General features: G+C 36.2%; 2 protein-coding genes across 3 annotated transcripts in view; both read right to left on the reverse strand.

Annotated features, from left to right (window-relative positions):
* Positions 1-1,848: 1,848 nt before the first annotated feature.
* On the reverse strand, positions 1,849-11,576 carry LOC308681083 (N-acetyllactosaminide beta-1,3-N-acetylglucosaminyltransferase 3-like). Of its 2 annotated transcripts, XM_081349639.1 has the most exons (3): positions 11,401-11,493; positions 5,489-5,583; positions 1,855-4,242 (listed from the first exon to the last, which is right to left on the reverse strand). In XM_081349639.1, exon 3 carries the CDS (start codon positions 4,232-4,234, stop codon positions 3,080-3,082), a length of 1,155 nt encoding a protein of 384 aa, XP_081205765.1. In that variant the 5' UTR covers positions 4,235-4,242; positions 5,489-5,583; positions 11,401-11,493; the 3' UTR covers positions 1,855-3,079. The 2 variants fall into 2 exon arrangements, with proteins under 2 accessions (XP_081205764.1, XP_081205765.1); XM_081349638.1 differs by lacking the exon at positions 5,489-5,583 and having other exon boundaries at positions 1,849-4,242; positions 11,401-11,576.
* Positions 11,577-12,509: 933 nt separating this feature from the next.
* Positions 12,510-18,643, reverse strand: part of LOC308681081 (low-density lipoprotein receptor-related protein 8-like) — a 32,996-nt gene continuing 26,862 nt past the window's right edge. The window contains exons 13-18 of the transcript XR_014028980.1: positions 15,193-15,274; positions 14,723-14,836; positions 14,555-14,619; positions 14,392-14,453; positions 14,212-14,312; positions 12,510-13,813 (exon numbers count right to left, since the gene is read on the reverse strand). The gene's annotated coding sequence lies outside the window, so the exon portion shown is untranslated. The remainder of the gene's footprint in view (positions 13,814-14,211; positions 14,313-14,391; positions 14,454-14,554; positions 14,620-14,722; positions 14,837-15,192; positions 15,275-18,643) is intronic.

Raw genomic sequence — 18,643 nt, forward strand, 5'->3', positions numbered from 1 at the left:
ACACCCATCACTGTATAACAGTAATTAAAATGTGAAGAAATATGAAGACCTCTTTTTGTCTGGCGCTGTTGCCATGGTGACTCATAATATCTGTGCTCCATTGATTGGCTTTTTATAGTTGTGGTGCACAAGCTTAACTCAGAGTCAGTCAACTCAGAGTTGATTGAACTAACTCATTTCAGCTGTTCTGAAACCAAAAACTCAGAGTTTCCCATCTCAGGGTAAGTCAACTCAGAGTTCAAGTTTTAACTCAGAGTTGGTTGAACCTCCTTATTGAAACAGGCCCCAGATTATATTAAAGACCCTGGGACGTAACACTGTACAATCTGCAAATTCAACAAAGACAGGAATAAATTAGTTTTTGCTTCACAGTGTTGAAATAGCTGGCAGAGTGACCTCATGTCAAAAAGTGAAACACTCTTTCAGTAAACTCACATTACACATTTATCTGATACTGTATAGTCACAGAAAATGAAACCGTGTATTCCACCGAATAAAACAATAGCCTACTGACATTATAACATTTCAGTAATCAGATAAAGCTCAATTAACATACATTAACTCCCCAGACAGCAAACTGACTACGAACGTATCCGCCGCGGAGGTACAGTGAACTCCGGAACGGATCCAGAAAGCGGATCCGAAACTGCGTCCACTTGCACACCGCACCGGATACGCCGCGGTGGCGGCTCGCGGATCCGGTCTGACACCGCTGCGGTCCCTTTGCGTATCCGTACATAAATGGGTACATCCGCCCCGGCTTCGCTTTAGATCCGCGAATGAGTCGCATATCCACTCCGGGTCCGTTTTGGACCCGGTCATATTGAGCATCGTATCCGGCCCGGGTCCGTTTTGGACCCGTTCATAAAATTCCGTCTGCAATGTCACTTTTTTCCCCACACTGCCTGATTATCTGGCCAAAACTATAGAGCTGGTAAGTCCCGCCCCTTCCGCTAATCCCCCTGGACCTCTAGGTTGAAAAATCGTCAATGCGTGAAAGTGAATGGGAGAAAATAATTATTTTCTGGTCCTGTTTGAATTTTGCCATGAATGTGAACATATGTTGTCTGTGAATTTTTTATATAACTTTTCATGTAAAGAATGCTACAATTTAGCGGGTAGAAGTTTGATACGGTTAGACTTTGTGTGAGAGCACTTTGTGGACTACAACTCTTCGCTGCTTTCAACGCGTTTGAAACATCAACACCACTGGCACACGGACACTAGCTCACGGATCCCGCTAAACATGGCTGTGTCTTTGGTGCACTTCACCACCTTCTTTCAGGGAGAGGGCAAAATCGTTGAGGTTGGCGAAAACCACGGGTAAGTCAACTTTATGGGGTGACGTCACATAGGCGACATGTAGTCTTTCTCGTTATGTCTTTTCCACAACTGCTAGCCGAAGAATCATACCATATACTGTCAAACTCGTAACATGAAAAGTTATATAAAAAATTCACAGACAACATATGTTCACATTCATGGCACAATTCAAACGGGACCAGAAAATAATTATTTTCTCCCATTCACTTGCATTGACGATTTTTCAACCTAGAGGTCAACTTGGGGTTTTACGGATGGGCGGGACTTACCAGCTCTATAGCTACAGATATATTTAAAATCTAATGGTGGATGAACATTAGATAGACTGGATTGCTCTATAAAAGCTTGAATAGTTATGTATACAAGCACTTACCGTAGCTATTTAACTTTATAACTGTAAACTCTCTTTACAAATAAATACAGTAGTCGATTGTCGAGTTCACACGCATAGGTTATCACGCGCATGAACTCGACAATCGACTACTGTGGACTTCAACCGAAAACAGGAAGAAAATACAGGTATGTGCGCTGGCTGAATTAACATCATTTTTATTCATATCTTTCACATCTACTGCAGTCAGATTCACCCGTGTTAACTCTAAAGGAATCACTCACATGGCTGGGCACTTGTAATGACACATCAATGATGTTAAGAGGCTAAAAGCAGGTTTAAAACTTGCCCCATTTAAGTCAACAGGGTGCAAATTTTAAAAAGAGGATAACACGGTGTAGGCAACACCGATTTTTGTCGTTGTTCTCTGTATTTACAGCACTCCAAATTTACAAAACAATGAGCTCAATGTTAAAACTGACCAGAGTGTCATGATTCTGCCATCTTGTTCTTGATTTTCTCTTGTCTTGTGGCAGAATCATGACAGGCCCATGTTTTCATGTGCAGCACATGGCCATTTGTTTGGCCATGTGCTTAACCCCACCCCCTTGTTATCCTTGTTTTGGTAATCATTATCCGTATTAGTTTCACCTGTTGCCCGCCTCATTAGCCTCCCTTTATAACCCCCTGGTGTTTCTCTGTCCTTTGTTGGTTCATTGTCAGATGTTGTCTGACTTTGTCATGTGCTGTCTAGCTTCGTCTATCTATAAGATATCTCGCTGTGAGTTTCTGTCTGGAGTCCTGTTCTATGTATTATTAGAATTGTTTTGTTGTTAGTAACAGTCTAGTCTTCGTCAAGTCCTAGTCTAGTCTTAGTCAAGCCATTTGCCTTTTTGTCTTGTTTTGCCCCCTCGTGGGCTTTGTTTTCCTGTTTTTGTCTTTAATAAATCTTGTGTGAGCATTCTGTCTACTTTTGGGTTCATCAACCTCCTTCCACATGACACAGAGTTCTCCTATAAAACATTCAGAGGTGTAAAAACCTTAATTTGCTTTTGCAGCAATCATTTAATGCATAGACTGTGCAAGTGAATTCCACTTCATATTACACTTAATTACCTATCCTGATAAAATTTGATTTAAAAAGGGAAAGATACAGATTTCTATCTCCATATGCATTCTGTAATTATTTAAAAGAGAATAAAAAACAAAGACTACAAGTTCTTCTGCTGAGAAAGGAATCATCCACCCTTTTCATTTCCGTTAAAGTGCAATACAATACACCAAATCATTTTCTTGAGAATTGACATGGTAAAACATGGTGTAGAAAAAAAGTTAATTCATTGATTAAAAACAAAATTGATTACATCAATTCCAGCAAGCTATTATCTTTCCCTTTAAAATGAACCACACACCCTGTTCTTTTGTTTATGGGCTTCCCTGAAGAGAGGAATTTGTCTTTCCACATTGCAAATGTGGGTTTTGTATTTCATCCCACATCACAAAAATCATGTGCGGTAGAAATCTGTGGACTAAAAGGATTTCTCTGTAATAGCAAGGGTGAAATTTGTCAACGTTCTCAGCTGGGACATGCAGACCAGCGGTTCTTACACCAAAGTGGGATGTAGGTTTGAGGCCAGCCTTTTCCAAACACATTCCCATGTAAACATCATCAATGGGCAGTAGAATTATAGAGTGAGACATGTTGTAGATTGTTCTGGCCGTAAAGCCTGAGAGAAGAAAGCCGCCTCCACCACAGTAAGGAGGATAGCTCTCAGACTCCTGAACCTGCACCGGGACAAAGTATTTACTTGAAGAGTGTCTAATAGGCCCTACGTTCTGGATGAGGTGCCCGGTAAAGAGATGTTTACTTCCATCATTGTCCTCTTGACCTTGAAGATACTCAACCATGTTAAACGTATTGGCAAAGATGTCATCGTCCCCGTTTAAGAGAAATCTAGCCTGTGGACACCATCTTTCCATCCACTCTAAGAAAAGGATCTGCTTCAGTGTGAGGTTAAAGAATGAATCATTGAAGTCCCACTGTAAAATGTCCTTGTTCTCATTGTTCTCCAGCTTCAATAACTTATTCAACCTGCGCTTCTCGAAGCCAGTTTTAGTTGTTCCGATTATGAAGACTCTACGGATCCACACACCTTTGTGCAGTCGTTCCTTGGCCCATGTTTTCCGCAGGACTTCTCGCCGCTCGTAGTTTTCTGGAGAACTCTTGATGACCAGCAGAAGGAAGACATCTGCAGAGTTCAGGGGTCCGCCACACTTATTAGGCAGGTCGAGCAGCATGGGAAAATTCCTACAGTGTCGGTAAAGCAGGAAATCTTGGATATGACCTGGCAGAGTAGAAAATCCAGTCACAGTATAAGCCGACATATTCTGCTGACAACTTGAAGACAAAGGCTGCGGAGTTTTGGATCTGGGCAAATGGATTTGATGACGGAGCGTCTCATATGTGTCTTTGCTATTTGATATCACATCGTCTTCAGTGTCATTTTTGTTCATAATAATGAAGAGACACACAACACCTGTGAGAATTAATGCTATTTTTTCTGTGTTTTTCTTTCTCATCTTCACACCTGTTTAGGAAAAAAGACAATTCACAGTATGAACACAAAAGTTCTCTCAACAAGGATTTTTCAGACCTAATTACAAAATATTAATTCGAGGCTGTCCATGAAACTGAATTAATGAAAGGGATAGTTCAGCTAAAAATTCTGTAATTTACTCAGAAGATATTTTATTGGGGGGTTGGATATATATATATATACGTATATATATTACTATGATTATATAATTTGTAATTTTTTTTGGTTGTTGTTTGGAATAATATATTGTGTTCTACTGAAGGGGGTTGGATTAACATTCCCACTTTTATTATATCATGAATTGAAAATCATAACAGTTACAAGTTATATTCTGTAGAAAGAGATTTTTCATTTTGAACTTTATTCTTATTCATTTTATTCTGCTCTTCTCATGACAGCTGTATGAGACATGTAAAAGACAACTGTGTCTAATGTCAACAACGTATATGCATACTTAATGTGTGTTTTTGTTGTTGTTGTTGTTGTTTTTGGTATTTGTAGCACAATTTGTCACAGTGTAGAAGTTGTATCAGTGCTCTGTGCCCTGTGTGGATGTAGTTTTTTATATGTTCTGTTGCAGTGAAGTCCTGACAAAAAATCAGCCTCAATGTGTCAAAGATAATGACTTTAAATGAACTAATTTGCGGAAAGAACAGAATACCATGGTCGGATACAATTTGCTGTACTGTTAACATATTCAAAGCTTGTGGGAAAGGCATCAACTGATTATCCATACGACTATAAATACTATGTTTCTCTATCCTAAGCTATAGTTCGAGGCTGGATCCTCTTACTCATTTGTCTAGGCCTATATGGAAGTGTTGAGAACTTTGTTTTCAGTAAACTCTCTAACTGTCTCTCTAAAACTCTCTAACTTGACAGTAACTGTCAACTGATTGAACTTCAACTTTGACTCTAACTGCATGTAATTCGAGTTCAAGTCAGGTTAGAAACAACATGAGGGTTTTATATATACTGTATATATATATATATATATATATATATATATATATATAAATTGCAAAACAGTTTCTTTCCATTTAACATATAGGCTACATGCAAGAATCATACCATTAACAGTTTTGTTATTAAATATATATATATATATATATTTTTTTTTTTACAAATTATTTGATTTCTGTCTGACTATTTATATTATTATTATAGGCCGATATAATATAAACAACTCTATGTTATTCCAAGAAATACAGACACACACACACACACACACACACACCTCTTACTCATTTTTCTAGGCCTATATGGAAGTGTTGAGAATTTTGTTTCCAGTAAACTCTCTGTCAACTGTCTGAACTTCAACTTTGACTCTAACTGTAATTAGAGTTCAAGTCAGGTTTAAAACAACATGAGGGTTTTCAGAATTTCAGATCACACATCAATGTCTTTAAATTCTTGGCAACAAAATTGCTGGAGTTGATCATCTGTCTCATATTCAATTGCATGCAGACCTTTGGTTTGAGGAATGTTGAAAAACTCAACAATAAAAATGCACTGCACTACACAAGGAAACAATAGCACACAGGAGAACCTCAGCATTTCCAGTTTACAACATTAAAAGTTTATATTAAAAGATAAAACTCGTAGGAAACCGGTGGCAGGCTTGGGCTCATCCACGTATTTTAGTCTGCGTTATTCAGCGTGTTCTTCGATCCGCATGCAGCAGCATCAGAAGCAAAGGACAACGTGTGTGTGGTGTGCATTTATTGCTAGATTGTTGACATCTACATCTGTGGAGTTCTATGTTATAAATGCAGTTTACATAATATCATGCGGGAGCAATTCAAGATGGTTTCCTATTGTTGTAAAGTTTTTCTTTCTTCAAAGCAGAGACCAGTGAGACAGTCGGGATCGCGTTCAACTGAAGTTATTCTTATTGAGAACTCCTCTGTACGCGGCTGTAGAAACTTCCAACATGATCTGATCTAACATAACTTTACATGTTATCTTATAGGCATTTTTAGGAGGAGGGACTTTTGGGGGTGGAGACAAATTCAAACAAAGCATGTAAATGAGTATACAGGTTAAGGTAACAAAAGGTGAGATTCTCAGTGAATCATTCGTGTGCTAATCCCATCAGTCTGAGTGAAACTGGGGCTCGAAGAGCCATTAAAGAAAACAGGAATTGCAACTTTGCTGAGATCTTAACCTTAAAAGCTAAAATCAGTATTCTTCACTGTGATGTTATGTAAGGAAGCATATCTGAAATAGATTCTTAAATTTTAACCCTTCACTATCCACTGTAAAATCTGGGCTTATTTATTTATTTGTTTTATGAAACTTTTATCTAAATGGCCTGAGACTTTGTGACCTTTTCTACTCTTGCTATACTTTATACTTCAGTGCAATAAATTTGCAAAAATATGTTATAATAGTAATTTTATAATAAATCCAAAAGCAAAACACGCGAAAAGAACTATAAAAGGGAGTGGAAACGGCAAATGAGCTAATGAGTGGTCCTTTGCTGTCATCTACTGGTTATAGTGGTAATTTCACGTCATGTTCATGTTAAAAGTGTTTATTTTCTACAGAAATCCTCCACTAATGCATGGCAGATTTTACATGTTATCTTAATGAATGAAAATAATACATGTAGATCTTCTTTAAAGTTGATTTTAGTGCAGAAATGTAGTTAAAAAAATATTAGCCTTTAAAACTATTTTAAAAAATATTTAAATATTTAAAAAATATGAAAAATATACATATTTATAATATATAAAAAATATATATATTTTACCCACATATTACCAATCTAGACAATTACAATAATATAAAGTTTGTAAATTCTTAATGAATATTAGTTATTTAAAATAATTAGAAAATAATTAGAAATTAATGAAATATTCAGGGATTGACTTGATGTGTAGCCTACTTAGTGTAGTCTACATTGTAATTAACGTAATTTCGCATTGTTAGTAATTTCTTGTTGTTGACTCAATAATAAACTGCAATTTCAGAGTTGGATCTGTTTGTTTGTGTTTCATATTAATATTACATTATGTAAAACGTCCAACTGTTTACGAATCAAAATCCGGACATACTGTGATGCATGTATGAATTATCATGTTAGACTAAGTTAGTAATGTAATAGCCTCTATAGAGCCCGAATTTGCTTTTATATAAGTTAACCTTGTTTACGTTACTTTACGACCTGCAACATATCATGACTGCACACATATAACGTTACTTTACTGTAGGCTAAATCAAAGATTTGACGATGGATTATGTGGGAAGCCTTACTAGTACCTCTGACCGTGGCGATTATATTAAAAAAACTTACTCTCAGCAATGGTGAGATCTTGCCGGATCCCTATACAATAATACCTGACGATCTTTGGATTGTGGATGACAAGAAGTGGCCAGCAATTGTATGGCCTGATATATATAATTATCTAATTCAGACACCAAGTGTCGTGTGTATACAAGAGAAATTATTAGAGCGTACAAATCCCTTGATGCATACAACTAGGCCTACGTGCTATGTGGTCATGTGGTCATGTGCAGCTCGTCAAATACTTTGATGCTGCACCGGATTTTTGCACGTGGAGGGGTCAGATGCATAGACATAATATACATAGACGCCCTATTGGCCGCTGGATCGTACGTCAACGGCGCCGCCATACTGCGGAGGGCAACTTTCCCATACCTCTCATAACGAGAATTGAGAAAAATGCCTATTTCTTGTGCTGCTTGGGGCTTTACAAATCGCCACACAATTGAAAACAGGTCTCAGGGAATTACCTTTCACAAGCAAAACTGAAAATTTGTTTCTGGTTGCATTTCATTTACTATTTTTATTTTCAGAGGAGAAAGGCCGCGAAATTTAAAAATACTACTGTTATTGTGTCACGAAATGTAGTTTTAAGAGTTTTTCAGTCGACAATGTAGTTGTTTAAAGCTCAAATCTGTGGTTTATTTATAAAGATAGCGCCTTTTTAAAAATGTTATCTGACGGTTTCGGAGTTGATCCAGCGATCACCGCGGGCGCTCAGCGCTCATGTACCCCGCCGAGAACAGCCTTGCCTCGGCTATATGCTTCTGAGTTCTGACGTTCGTCGCTGTCAGTCTAGTGAGAATAATTCGTCTCGTGTTTATCTAACGGGCGATCTTTGGTTTCATTAATCTATAATTTGTTCCTTGGCAGATTGTTTTGGCTGAGGGCAAAGTGAAGTTTCATAACTTTATATATTTAGGCTATTTAACTTTAACAGTGTAGCCTGCTGTATGTTTGACTGGATCGTTTACTTTATTTCTTGACTTGTATAGCTTCTTATACCTTTTAAAAACTGAAATTTAACAAAAAGAGACAGGGTTGCTTCGTTTTATTCTATATAGCCTATGTAATAATATTTTAAAATGTATAAATTTACATTATTTATTATTGTTATTATAATAATATACCTGCGATTATCAATCTATTATAGTTATGCTGTTAAATTATTTTACTATTCATTGTAACTATTTAACTTATTCTTTTTTATTGTCTATATTCTGTAATTGATATTTCATATTCTATTGCTATTATTATAGTATTATACATAAACTATGCTATTATCAATATATTATTATTATTATTATTATATTAGTACTTATGATATTATATAATTATACTTTTCATTACTATTTTATTTACTGTATACTGTTTGTTTATTTTATTGACTAAACTATTTACTATTAGCCTACCTCTCACTTTATCTAATTTACTATTTGCATTGCACTGTAGTTGTACCATATCATATGTATTACCATAAAGGATCCATCAGTTATCTTTGTTATTGCTAAAATCAGGTCAATGACAGAATATGCTTTTCCCACAATAAGAAAACTTTATTTAATTTAATGTGAAAATTAAATTATATCTCAGTATGGGGGTGTTCACAATTCTTATCCAAGAATGAAAAGCTAAATACATGACAAGCCTGAGCTTTGGCCATTCCTTATTAAAAAAAAATAAAATAATTATAAGTCTAACTATCGAGAGTTTAACTAACTACAGATGGAACTTTTTTGTACACCACATACAAACCACCGAAATCGGTTGATAAATGTAATTTTTTTTTGGTTTTTATACAGAAAAACCGCAGCTCACCTGTTCACTTGCATTGATTACAGCGCAGTCTTGCCCTCCACAAAATGGCGGACGCGTTGACGTATCGCAGCAACGTTCCAAAGCGGCCAATAGGGCGTCTATGTATTTATTATGTCTATGGTCAGATGTACATACGAACTAAGAGCGCGGGTCTTTTGCCCCCTGGTTGCGTGGGCTTAACTGGGGCTACACAGATTTTTGACGGGGCTTTAGCGCCCCCTAGCCCCGGTGTAGCGCCGTGCTTGAGTGTAGAACCTACTGTATTGTCCCGCGTGACGTCACGCCATTTGGAGCAGCCATTTTGACGGTATAGAAAATCCTTAACCGCTGGTCATAATACAGGTCGTCGTGAAATATTCACCAGAGAATGTCTAATATGGCTCTATATTCACCTATTTTTCTATCATGCCCGAGCGATGCTGTGATACCGATAGCCTGCTAAGCTTGTGTATGCTTTTAATGAAGCTCCGGTGTAGCGTGATGGGAAGTGAATAAGGTAACTTAGCTGTAAATGTCACCGAACTCAATGTCAGGAAGTTTTTCTACACATTTAATGTCTGTAAAAATAACTTGTGGTGCTTCATAAGGATCTATGATTACTAATTCCTTTATCTTCCTCTTGTATATTTCTTTTTGTGATGACATGACGTGAAGAGTTGCCCAGCTGACGGCCGCTGTGCTAATAATAGATAATGGTCAGTGTTCGTCTAAACCAGTGACCGTGACGCTGAAGTGTGTGAGAGAACAAATGAAAAACATCAGTGTGAACCACGAACATTTATTTATTTGAATTAAATATTTAAATTTTAATCATTCTGTGTCATTTTTCAATGTCAATCTTTTCATTATTTACATGTTTATGCCCAAAATGCTATAATATTCAAAGTAGTTGACTGTCATTCTCCTCTACCCTGTGTACATTATTGATTAAATAGCCTAACGTTAGCCTATTTAACATCGTTACTAGGCACGAGCATTCATTCAACTATTTTAAAAGACTGGAATAAACACCAGCAGCACACACAAGCAATCTTTATAGTCAATTTGATTAAAAAATGTAAACCCAACAGGTAAGAAATGTCAGAAAGAGAAGAAAAAAAAAAACTGTTAATGGGAAGACGAGCATATGACTGCTGCAGCTTAGTGGATAAATATATTTAGCCTATTTATTATTCAGAATGCACAGTTGGAAAGAAAATATATTTATAGGAACATTACAGCAGGCTCAAGATAATTAATACAGTGACCATTATATACTATTATATTATTTTAATCAATTCGCAGTCATAAAACATGTGATAATCCGCATTCTCATGTATGTAGGTGCGCTGAAGTATTCCGTCAAAATGGCTGACACGCGGCTAGAGGTCACGTGACTGGGAGATCCCTATACGAACAATAACTATTAAATTACTATTATTATTTATAATAAGTGTATTATACACTATTTTGTAAGTGTATTATACCCCTTATAACAAAAAATCCACCATTCTCCTTCTGTTTAACTGTAACACTACTTTAGCGAAAAGGCTACATTTAAATAACATTTTTAGGTAGCTATTTGAATTACGTAGGCTACTTAATCAATCATTTGCACGGAAATGCATTTTTAAAGTAAACTCCCACCTTCCAGCTAACTGTAAATAATGATTAAAGAAAGCTTAGAATTTTCATTTTAGGGTAGACAAATTATTTAACTGTAGGCTATAGCCTACAACACATCATCAGCATTACAGCATTAATGCAGAGTAGTTTGAGAAGCAATGGATTGCAGAGGTAAAATCGTAAAGGAGGAAGTTTTAAAAACAAAGTTGTTGCACTTCAGTGTCCAGATTCTATCAAAACGTTATTAGTATTATTTTTTGGTCTATTAATGTCAATATAAAGGCAACCGTAGTTTTTTCCTCTCATTTAAAAAACTGTTTCGTTCAATTAGACACACAATAGCCTACATACATTTTCTAACGGCAACGATTCAAACAAAGGGGGAGTAAATAGTTTAGTCACCTAAAGGAAGCAGATAGAAACCATATTTATCTTACCTGATCGTTAACTTCTTCTGAAACCGTCTAAACAAGTAAGCCTACTTGTTCATGTCAAAAAACATCCCCACCCTGTAGCTCAAACTCTCTCCTCTCCTAACGAGGAAATAAACAGGAACCTCTGGTACTGCGGTCTCTAGAGGAAAGAGTCTCAAACATGTGCTGCCTACCAAGACAGCATGATGACCAACACCATCAAGGAAGCCAGCTCACTGGTTAATCATTTGTAAAAAAAAATAAACAAATAATAAAAAAAAAAAAAAAAAATAATAATATGTATATGTATATTCAAATTTAATTGCAAAACGGTTTCTTTCCATTCAACATATAGGCTACATGCAAGAATCATACCATAATATAAACAGTTTTGTTATTAATTTTTTTTTTTTTTTTACAAATTATTTGATTTCTTCTGAGACTAACAAAGCAGCACACATTTCAGACAGTTTTTGCAAATATTATTTATATTATTATTATAGGCCGATATAATATAAACAACTGTTATTCCAAGAAACAGACATAAACACGCGCGCACAAACACACACACACACACACACACACACACACACACTTTTTAATTTCTGTGAATCGTGTACAAACGTGTAATAAAATACTTTGAAAACGTATAATAAAATATATATGCATTAGCTCAAGGACAGTAAAACAAACTCCAATAAAGTGATATCAGTAAATTCAGCATGTAATATTGGTCCTGGAACAACAATCCTGTTGATTCAGGAACATGTTTAACTTGGGAACATCTGATAATATTAAACTGAATGCAAGTTAAGTTATACAAAGAGGATGTGTAACAGGATGAGCATTTAGATTTGAGCAATAGACCCCTCCCCAAAGGGCCCCAAAAGTGAGACAGTAAATTGAAAATCAAATAGGAGATGCTTCAGTAGACTTGATGAGCTGCCTTTGTATGGGAACATTACGTAATAAATTGCCTGCCTGTCTGCTAATATTTAACAGGTTTGCATCACATACTCATTTTGGAGTGGCTATAGGCCATGTAAACTGTGAACATGACAGACTTCTCTCTGATGACTTATGCTAGATTTCTCCAATCACTTGGTCCAATTAAACCCCACCCCTGCAAACTTGCATTCATCTGCCTTTATTTGTGAGTGCAACTCCCACATCATACAATTCAATACACAACCGATGTAGAGCCGAATCCCCACCCCACTTTTTTTTTTTGCGTTTTTGATAATCTGTTAAACTCATATTCATGTCACAATACAGAAGATAAGATCTCTCTACTTTGATTTCATCATGACTTTACAGTGATTCAGAGGCTGAGCACATTTCACAATGTTCAGACTGATAACAAAATTTAAATAGCATATTCACTGTTAGACTTTTCAAGTGTTTTTTACAGTAACTTACTGGCAACACTGTTGTGTAATACATTGTGTAATACAGTGCATTACTGTAAAAATCAAGCTAATCATCACACTACTGTAATTATTTTTATTTGTACTAAATATAAATTAGATTTCATAATTTTGATATAGAATTAATTTTATTTTTATCCTACATAAGTACTACTGACATTCAAATCAATTAGATACAATCATTAAAAATACTTTTTTTTTTTTTTTTTTTTTACATTTAATAAACATCACAAAATAAACAGTCTGCCAATGCTGGGAATGATGTGTTAAATTTTTACACATTAATGGGTGAGTTTAGGGTTTTGTGTTAATTTTAACTCATTCATTGTGTTAATGATAATGATAAGTAAATATGTCAGAAAGGTTAGCACAAATATGTGTAAACATGTTAAATTAACACAGTATGTGCTGTCCTTCACTGCACACATTGTTAAAAAAAGTACATAAAATCCTAAACAAAATGTTAGCATTTGAAAAAAATGACACTAGAGGCATTGGTTGTTTAGCTTATACAAGTATTATAATGAAATATCAACCATTACATTCATAAAACTGCAGAATATAAATACATTAAGCAGTCAAAAAGGAAAAGTCAAACACAGGGCAAAACACAGGTCTTTTCATAATACATGACACATAACCCCACCTTCAAAATAATTACACTTATTTCCAAAAATGTGTTGGATTCATGTACACACTGGTGGCCAAAAGAAGTATTTAAGTGTCTTTTAAATGTTTTTGAAATAGGTCTCTTTGATGCTCAATTTCTTATTATTATCAATGTCTGACTGTCTACACCTCCATCTTTTCTACAGCATAGGAGTAAAAGTCATCATCAAAATAATCTTTAAAAGGCCAACACAATGTTTTAGTCCACCTTTGTTAATAAATGAACTTCTCTAAAGAGTGGTTCCTGTTCAGAACTTGACTGACAACATCAGAATGTTCCCTGGTCTGTATGCGTGTCCACAAACGTACTCAGTCCTTCAGAGGAGATCCTGGTTCCAACACTATTCAAAACACAGAGAGAGAGAGAGAGAGAGAGAGAGAGAGAGAGAGAGAGAGAGAGAGAGAGAGAGAGAGAGAGAGAGAGAGAGAGAGAGAGAGAGAGAGAGAGAGAGAGAGAGAGAGAGAGAGAGAGAGAGAGAGAGAGAGAGAGAGAGAGAGAGAGAGAGAGAGAGAGAGAGAGAGAGAGAGAGAGAGAGAGAGAGAGAGAGAGAGAGAGAGAGAGAGAGAGAGGAGAAAATTCCATATACCGGTAATTTTTTTGTTGTTGTTGTTTTCACATTTTTATTATTATTACTAAAACTTAAGAATATATATTTGTAAACAGCTTTTTGTCAATAGCATTTTCAAACATTTCAGATGAACTAAATTAAATTATGCCAGATTACATTTTAATACTTACATATCCTAAATTCTGTCCAAAAATGCTGAGATCCATAGAGAGAAAGACTGAAATCGATGATTCAGCCCATTTCAGCTTGTCTGCAGTGAAGGGGTTCCTGTCTGAGACAAATACACAGTAAGACACATGCAAGAAATCACTGAGTGATGATCATTCTCCTTCCTACAGTAGTTAACCCACCTGTGTGCTGATATTAGGACCTTCCTGGTCAGGTGGGACTGTAATGGTAGAGAATCTTCTGCCTAATAAAATATCAAAATAATGTAAAAATATATATAAACTTGAGCTGTTAAAATGCTAGATTTGGTATGAATGAATTAGGGAGTTTTACTGCAATGCTTACCTGGATACATTTAATCTGGTGAGACTGAACATGGAAAATGGTCCATATTCTGATTGGTTCATTTGCTGTGTAATAAATATAATGTTAGACATGATGCAAAGGTCACTTAGCCTATTTGATATAAAGTTAGCCAATTTTATAGATATTTTATAAGATATTGTATGCTACCTGCACCAGTGGCTCTAAAGTACTTATCACATAATGCCAAACATTTATCAAAATAGGAATCTCAGGAATCTTGCTAGACGTCACTGGCACGAATTGGCGCTTTGTTGCAGTTGCCTTTAAACACATACAAAATTGCAGTAAATATTTAATTCCATTAATTAATATATATATATATATATATATATATATATATATATATATATATATATATATATATATATATATATATATATATATATATATATATATATATATATATATAGCCATAAAACTCGTTAGCTAACATACAATGTTATTTTCTCAACAGTGGGCCAACATTAGCTACAACCACAACAGAATTTAACATTAGTTAATTTAATGTTAATGTAAACTAAGCGTTGCTCTTTGGCGTATTTTAACAATTCAATAATCTAACAATTCAATTCAATAATCTAACAAAGTCTGTAAAATGAAACGTTAGCGCAGTTTACCTTGGTAAAGTTCGTCACCGCCATGTTGACAAGTAGGCTGGGCTATAGGTTTCTTCATTAGGGCGATTGGGCGACGCACCACCTAAGTGTGAAAGGGACTCTTTCAATCACATTCACAATCTCATTCAACCACAGAGTAATAATAAATAATAATAAAGTGCTAAGATTATCACAAGTAAACAAAAGATTTTGATGCACGTCATTCATATTAAATCGTATATCCACCCATACCCGCTACAATTGAGAATCACTTTAAACATGCAGACGCAGTTAAGACAATTTGATGTATTCCACTTATTACAGAATAAAACAATATACAATAAGATTCGTTAACAACGTGTTCTTCTAAAATGAGAGTGAGCCACAAATCCGTGAGTAGCCTACAGATTACAAACCCGTGGGAACGGATTGTGAAAGCGTGGGCACGGTTTATGAATTTGTGGGTACAGATTGCAAAAACTGAAGGCACGGTTTACAAATCTGAAAGCGCGTATTAGAGATTCGTGGGTACGGTTTATTAACCCGAGGGCACGTTTTGTTAAACCGAGGGAACAGTTTGAGAATTCGTGAGTACGGTTTATAAACTGAGCGGACGGATTGCAAAACCGTTGCCACAGATTGTTTTTTTTTTCTCCCACAGGTGACTTCCCGGGCTCCGTAGTAATGCATTCTCTATGGGCTCCGGGAGGGCTCGCAATAACGTGCTTACGTCATCATACGTATCCCAACTTGTGCAGCGATTGGTGGGAAGGTGGGAACAAACATACACTATTAAAAATCTTTAAAGTCGCCATGAAACGGAAGTTGAGATTGTCATTTTTTACTTGTTGTGACGTATGGTGCGTTCAAGTCCTCCTGGGAAGTTCGTACGAACGAGGTGGGAAGTCGTGTTTACGATGTGAGGTGCGTTCAAGTCAGTTTCGTCGGAGCAAGATGGCGGTGTACCTTCTTTTAATGGATTACACAAAAATACAGCAAGGTTTGTTAACTCCTGCTTATAGAAAATGAAGAACAAAGAATGCGCATCAGGTGTGTTTTTCTTTTTATGTTTTTAATTAATGAAGCCAATGTAAACTGTATCATTACAGTTTATATTATATAAACCTTATTATATAATTGTTATATTACAATGATATCATATTTTGTGCAGAAAGCTTACTTTGTTATAAATAAAAAGCCTTACAATTACTGCTACATACCTGTAAGTATTGTGATATATGTTTTACTATCACTTTTCTCTCAATTAAAAGTTACCGTCAACTACAGACTACAATGGATGCAACATCCATTGATTCCGCCATGTTTCTCACTGACACGCCCCCAACTCGTACAGATCAGGGCTTTTCCTTGCCACTGTTGCCTTTGGCTTGCTCAGTTGGGGATATTTGGGGATATTTAATTTATTTAATCAACCAACGATACTAATGATCAGCATTACCAAACGTGGACGTTCCACTAGAAACAAACATTGATGTATTGTTTTAATTAATTACTGTGATGCTGCTTTGATACAACCTATGTTGTGAAAAGCGCTATATAAATAAACTTGACTTGACTTGAAACTTGCCTTAAAGAAAATCCCGAGCTCCCCACTGGTATTTACGACATTGTGGTGGTGTTCAAGTGCGTTCAACTCGTATTTACGATCTATGCGAGATGACCTGAACGCACCAGTATATCCGAGTGAAACCCATAGACAGTATATTAACTGGACACAGCGACCCCATTGGATTCAACGGAGGAAAGTGAAGTCAATTAGAAGCACTAACTTCCTGATGGTCGAGCGTACTGCGCAGACTCAAACTGAGCTTGACGACGTAGATGTGACGTGAGCAACCCGTCTGTCTTCTAGTAGCTGTGCCAAGCGAAATCTGAATCATTCCCTTCCGAAACTTGCAGAGACGGAGAGCGTGAGTAGGAGCTGTCCATGAGATAAGAGCAGGAGAAACTTTTGCTAAGTATTCTGATTAATTACTTTGCCATTTTGCCTCCACGTCCCCCCGATTGCACGCAAGCTTCTCCTCCTGTCCATACGGTAATTTCTCTACTGTGCGACAGAGAGTCGCGTGGTTATGACGCAATCGTTAGCCTATTTTTACAAAAACTGCTTCTACGGGGCCATAACGTAAGATACAAGGTAATGGAGCCTTTTATACATTTTCGTGTTTCTTTAGAAATAAATAATGGACAAATGGAGTCTTTAAACACCTCAGATGTAAAGTTATTCGCTGTCAAAGTGTCGCCAAAATGAATGGGACTCAATGGGATGCTAACAGCAGGTGATGGTCTGATAGCCAATGGCGGCGCCCGGGGAAGCTTCAACATAATATGAAACGCTGCCCCCCTGGTGAAACCAGAGAATGTCTGAAACGGCTTCTGAAATTAGAAAAAAATGTAGGGCGGGGCTTGATTTCGTCCTTCTGGAATTGATTGGATCGTTGGAGGTTGGGCGTTGCAAACAAAATGGAGGCAGATTTGAATGCCAGTTTACATTCAGTTGTGGAGGATTTCTCTCCACCGGACTCCCCACCGTTACCCTCCCATGAAGGATTTTTTATTTTATTTTATTATTCCAGCGAACCAAGATGAGTCAAGTTATCAGCCTTATTAGACATTCTCTGTTATCAGTCAAGTTCACCCGGCCTCGAGAGCATCTCGATAGCCGCACCCTCATCGGCTCTGGCCGCACCCTTTCGCCATGGCACGTGACCGAAAGAGAAGAGAGGTCGTTTCGAGGGGGGAGGGAAGGGTAATGTATTTGATTAAAGATTATAAGGGTACATGAATTTTAAAAAAATAATGAAGTGCACAGATAAATCATTTATAATAAACACTACAATATTACATATAAAAAGAAGATTTGTCAAATTTGATTTCATGCCGACTTTTAAGTGACAAATAATATTTGAAAACAATTTTGAATTTGAACAACAAGAAAAAATGAAACACTACTTCAATATCTATCAAATGTGATTAAAAAATAAAAATAGAGCTGGTAAGTCCCGCCCATCCGTAAAACCCCAAGTGGACCTCTAGGTTGAAAAATGTCAATGCAAGTGAATGGGAGAAAATAATAATTTTCTGGTTTTAATTGTGCCATGAATGTGAACTGTTGTCTGTGAATTTTTTTATATAATTTTTCATGTTACGAGTTTGACAGTATAGAGCTGGTAAGTCCCGCCCCTTCCGCAAAACCCCGCTGGACCTCAAAGTTGAAAAACCGTCAATGCAAGTGAATGGGAGAAAATAATTATTTTCTGGTCCCGTTTGAATTGTGCCATGAATGTGAACATATGTTGTCTGTGAATTTTTTATATAAAAATATATTTATAAAATATATTTATATTTTATAATGATTTTGACTTGCTGCTGAATTGTTAACACTCATATAGAAACAAACAAGGCGATTTATTGTAAGAGTCACTCTATTTTTCATATTAAAGTAGTGAAG

Source organism: Scardinius erythrophthalmus (assembly GCF_964197995.2).
Source record: "Scardinius erythrophthalmus genome assembly, chromosome: 20".
NCBI lineage: Eukaryota > Metazoa > Chordata > Actinopteri > Cypriniformes > Leuciscidae > Scardinius > Scardinius erythrophthalmus.

Bases quoted from the DNA above. Each gene is read 5' to 3' on its own strand.
- LOC308681083 (XM_081349638.1), bottom strand. From the start codon at position 4,234: ATGAGAAAGAAAAACACAGAAAAAATAGCATTAATTCTCACAGGTGTT.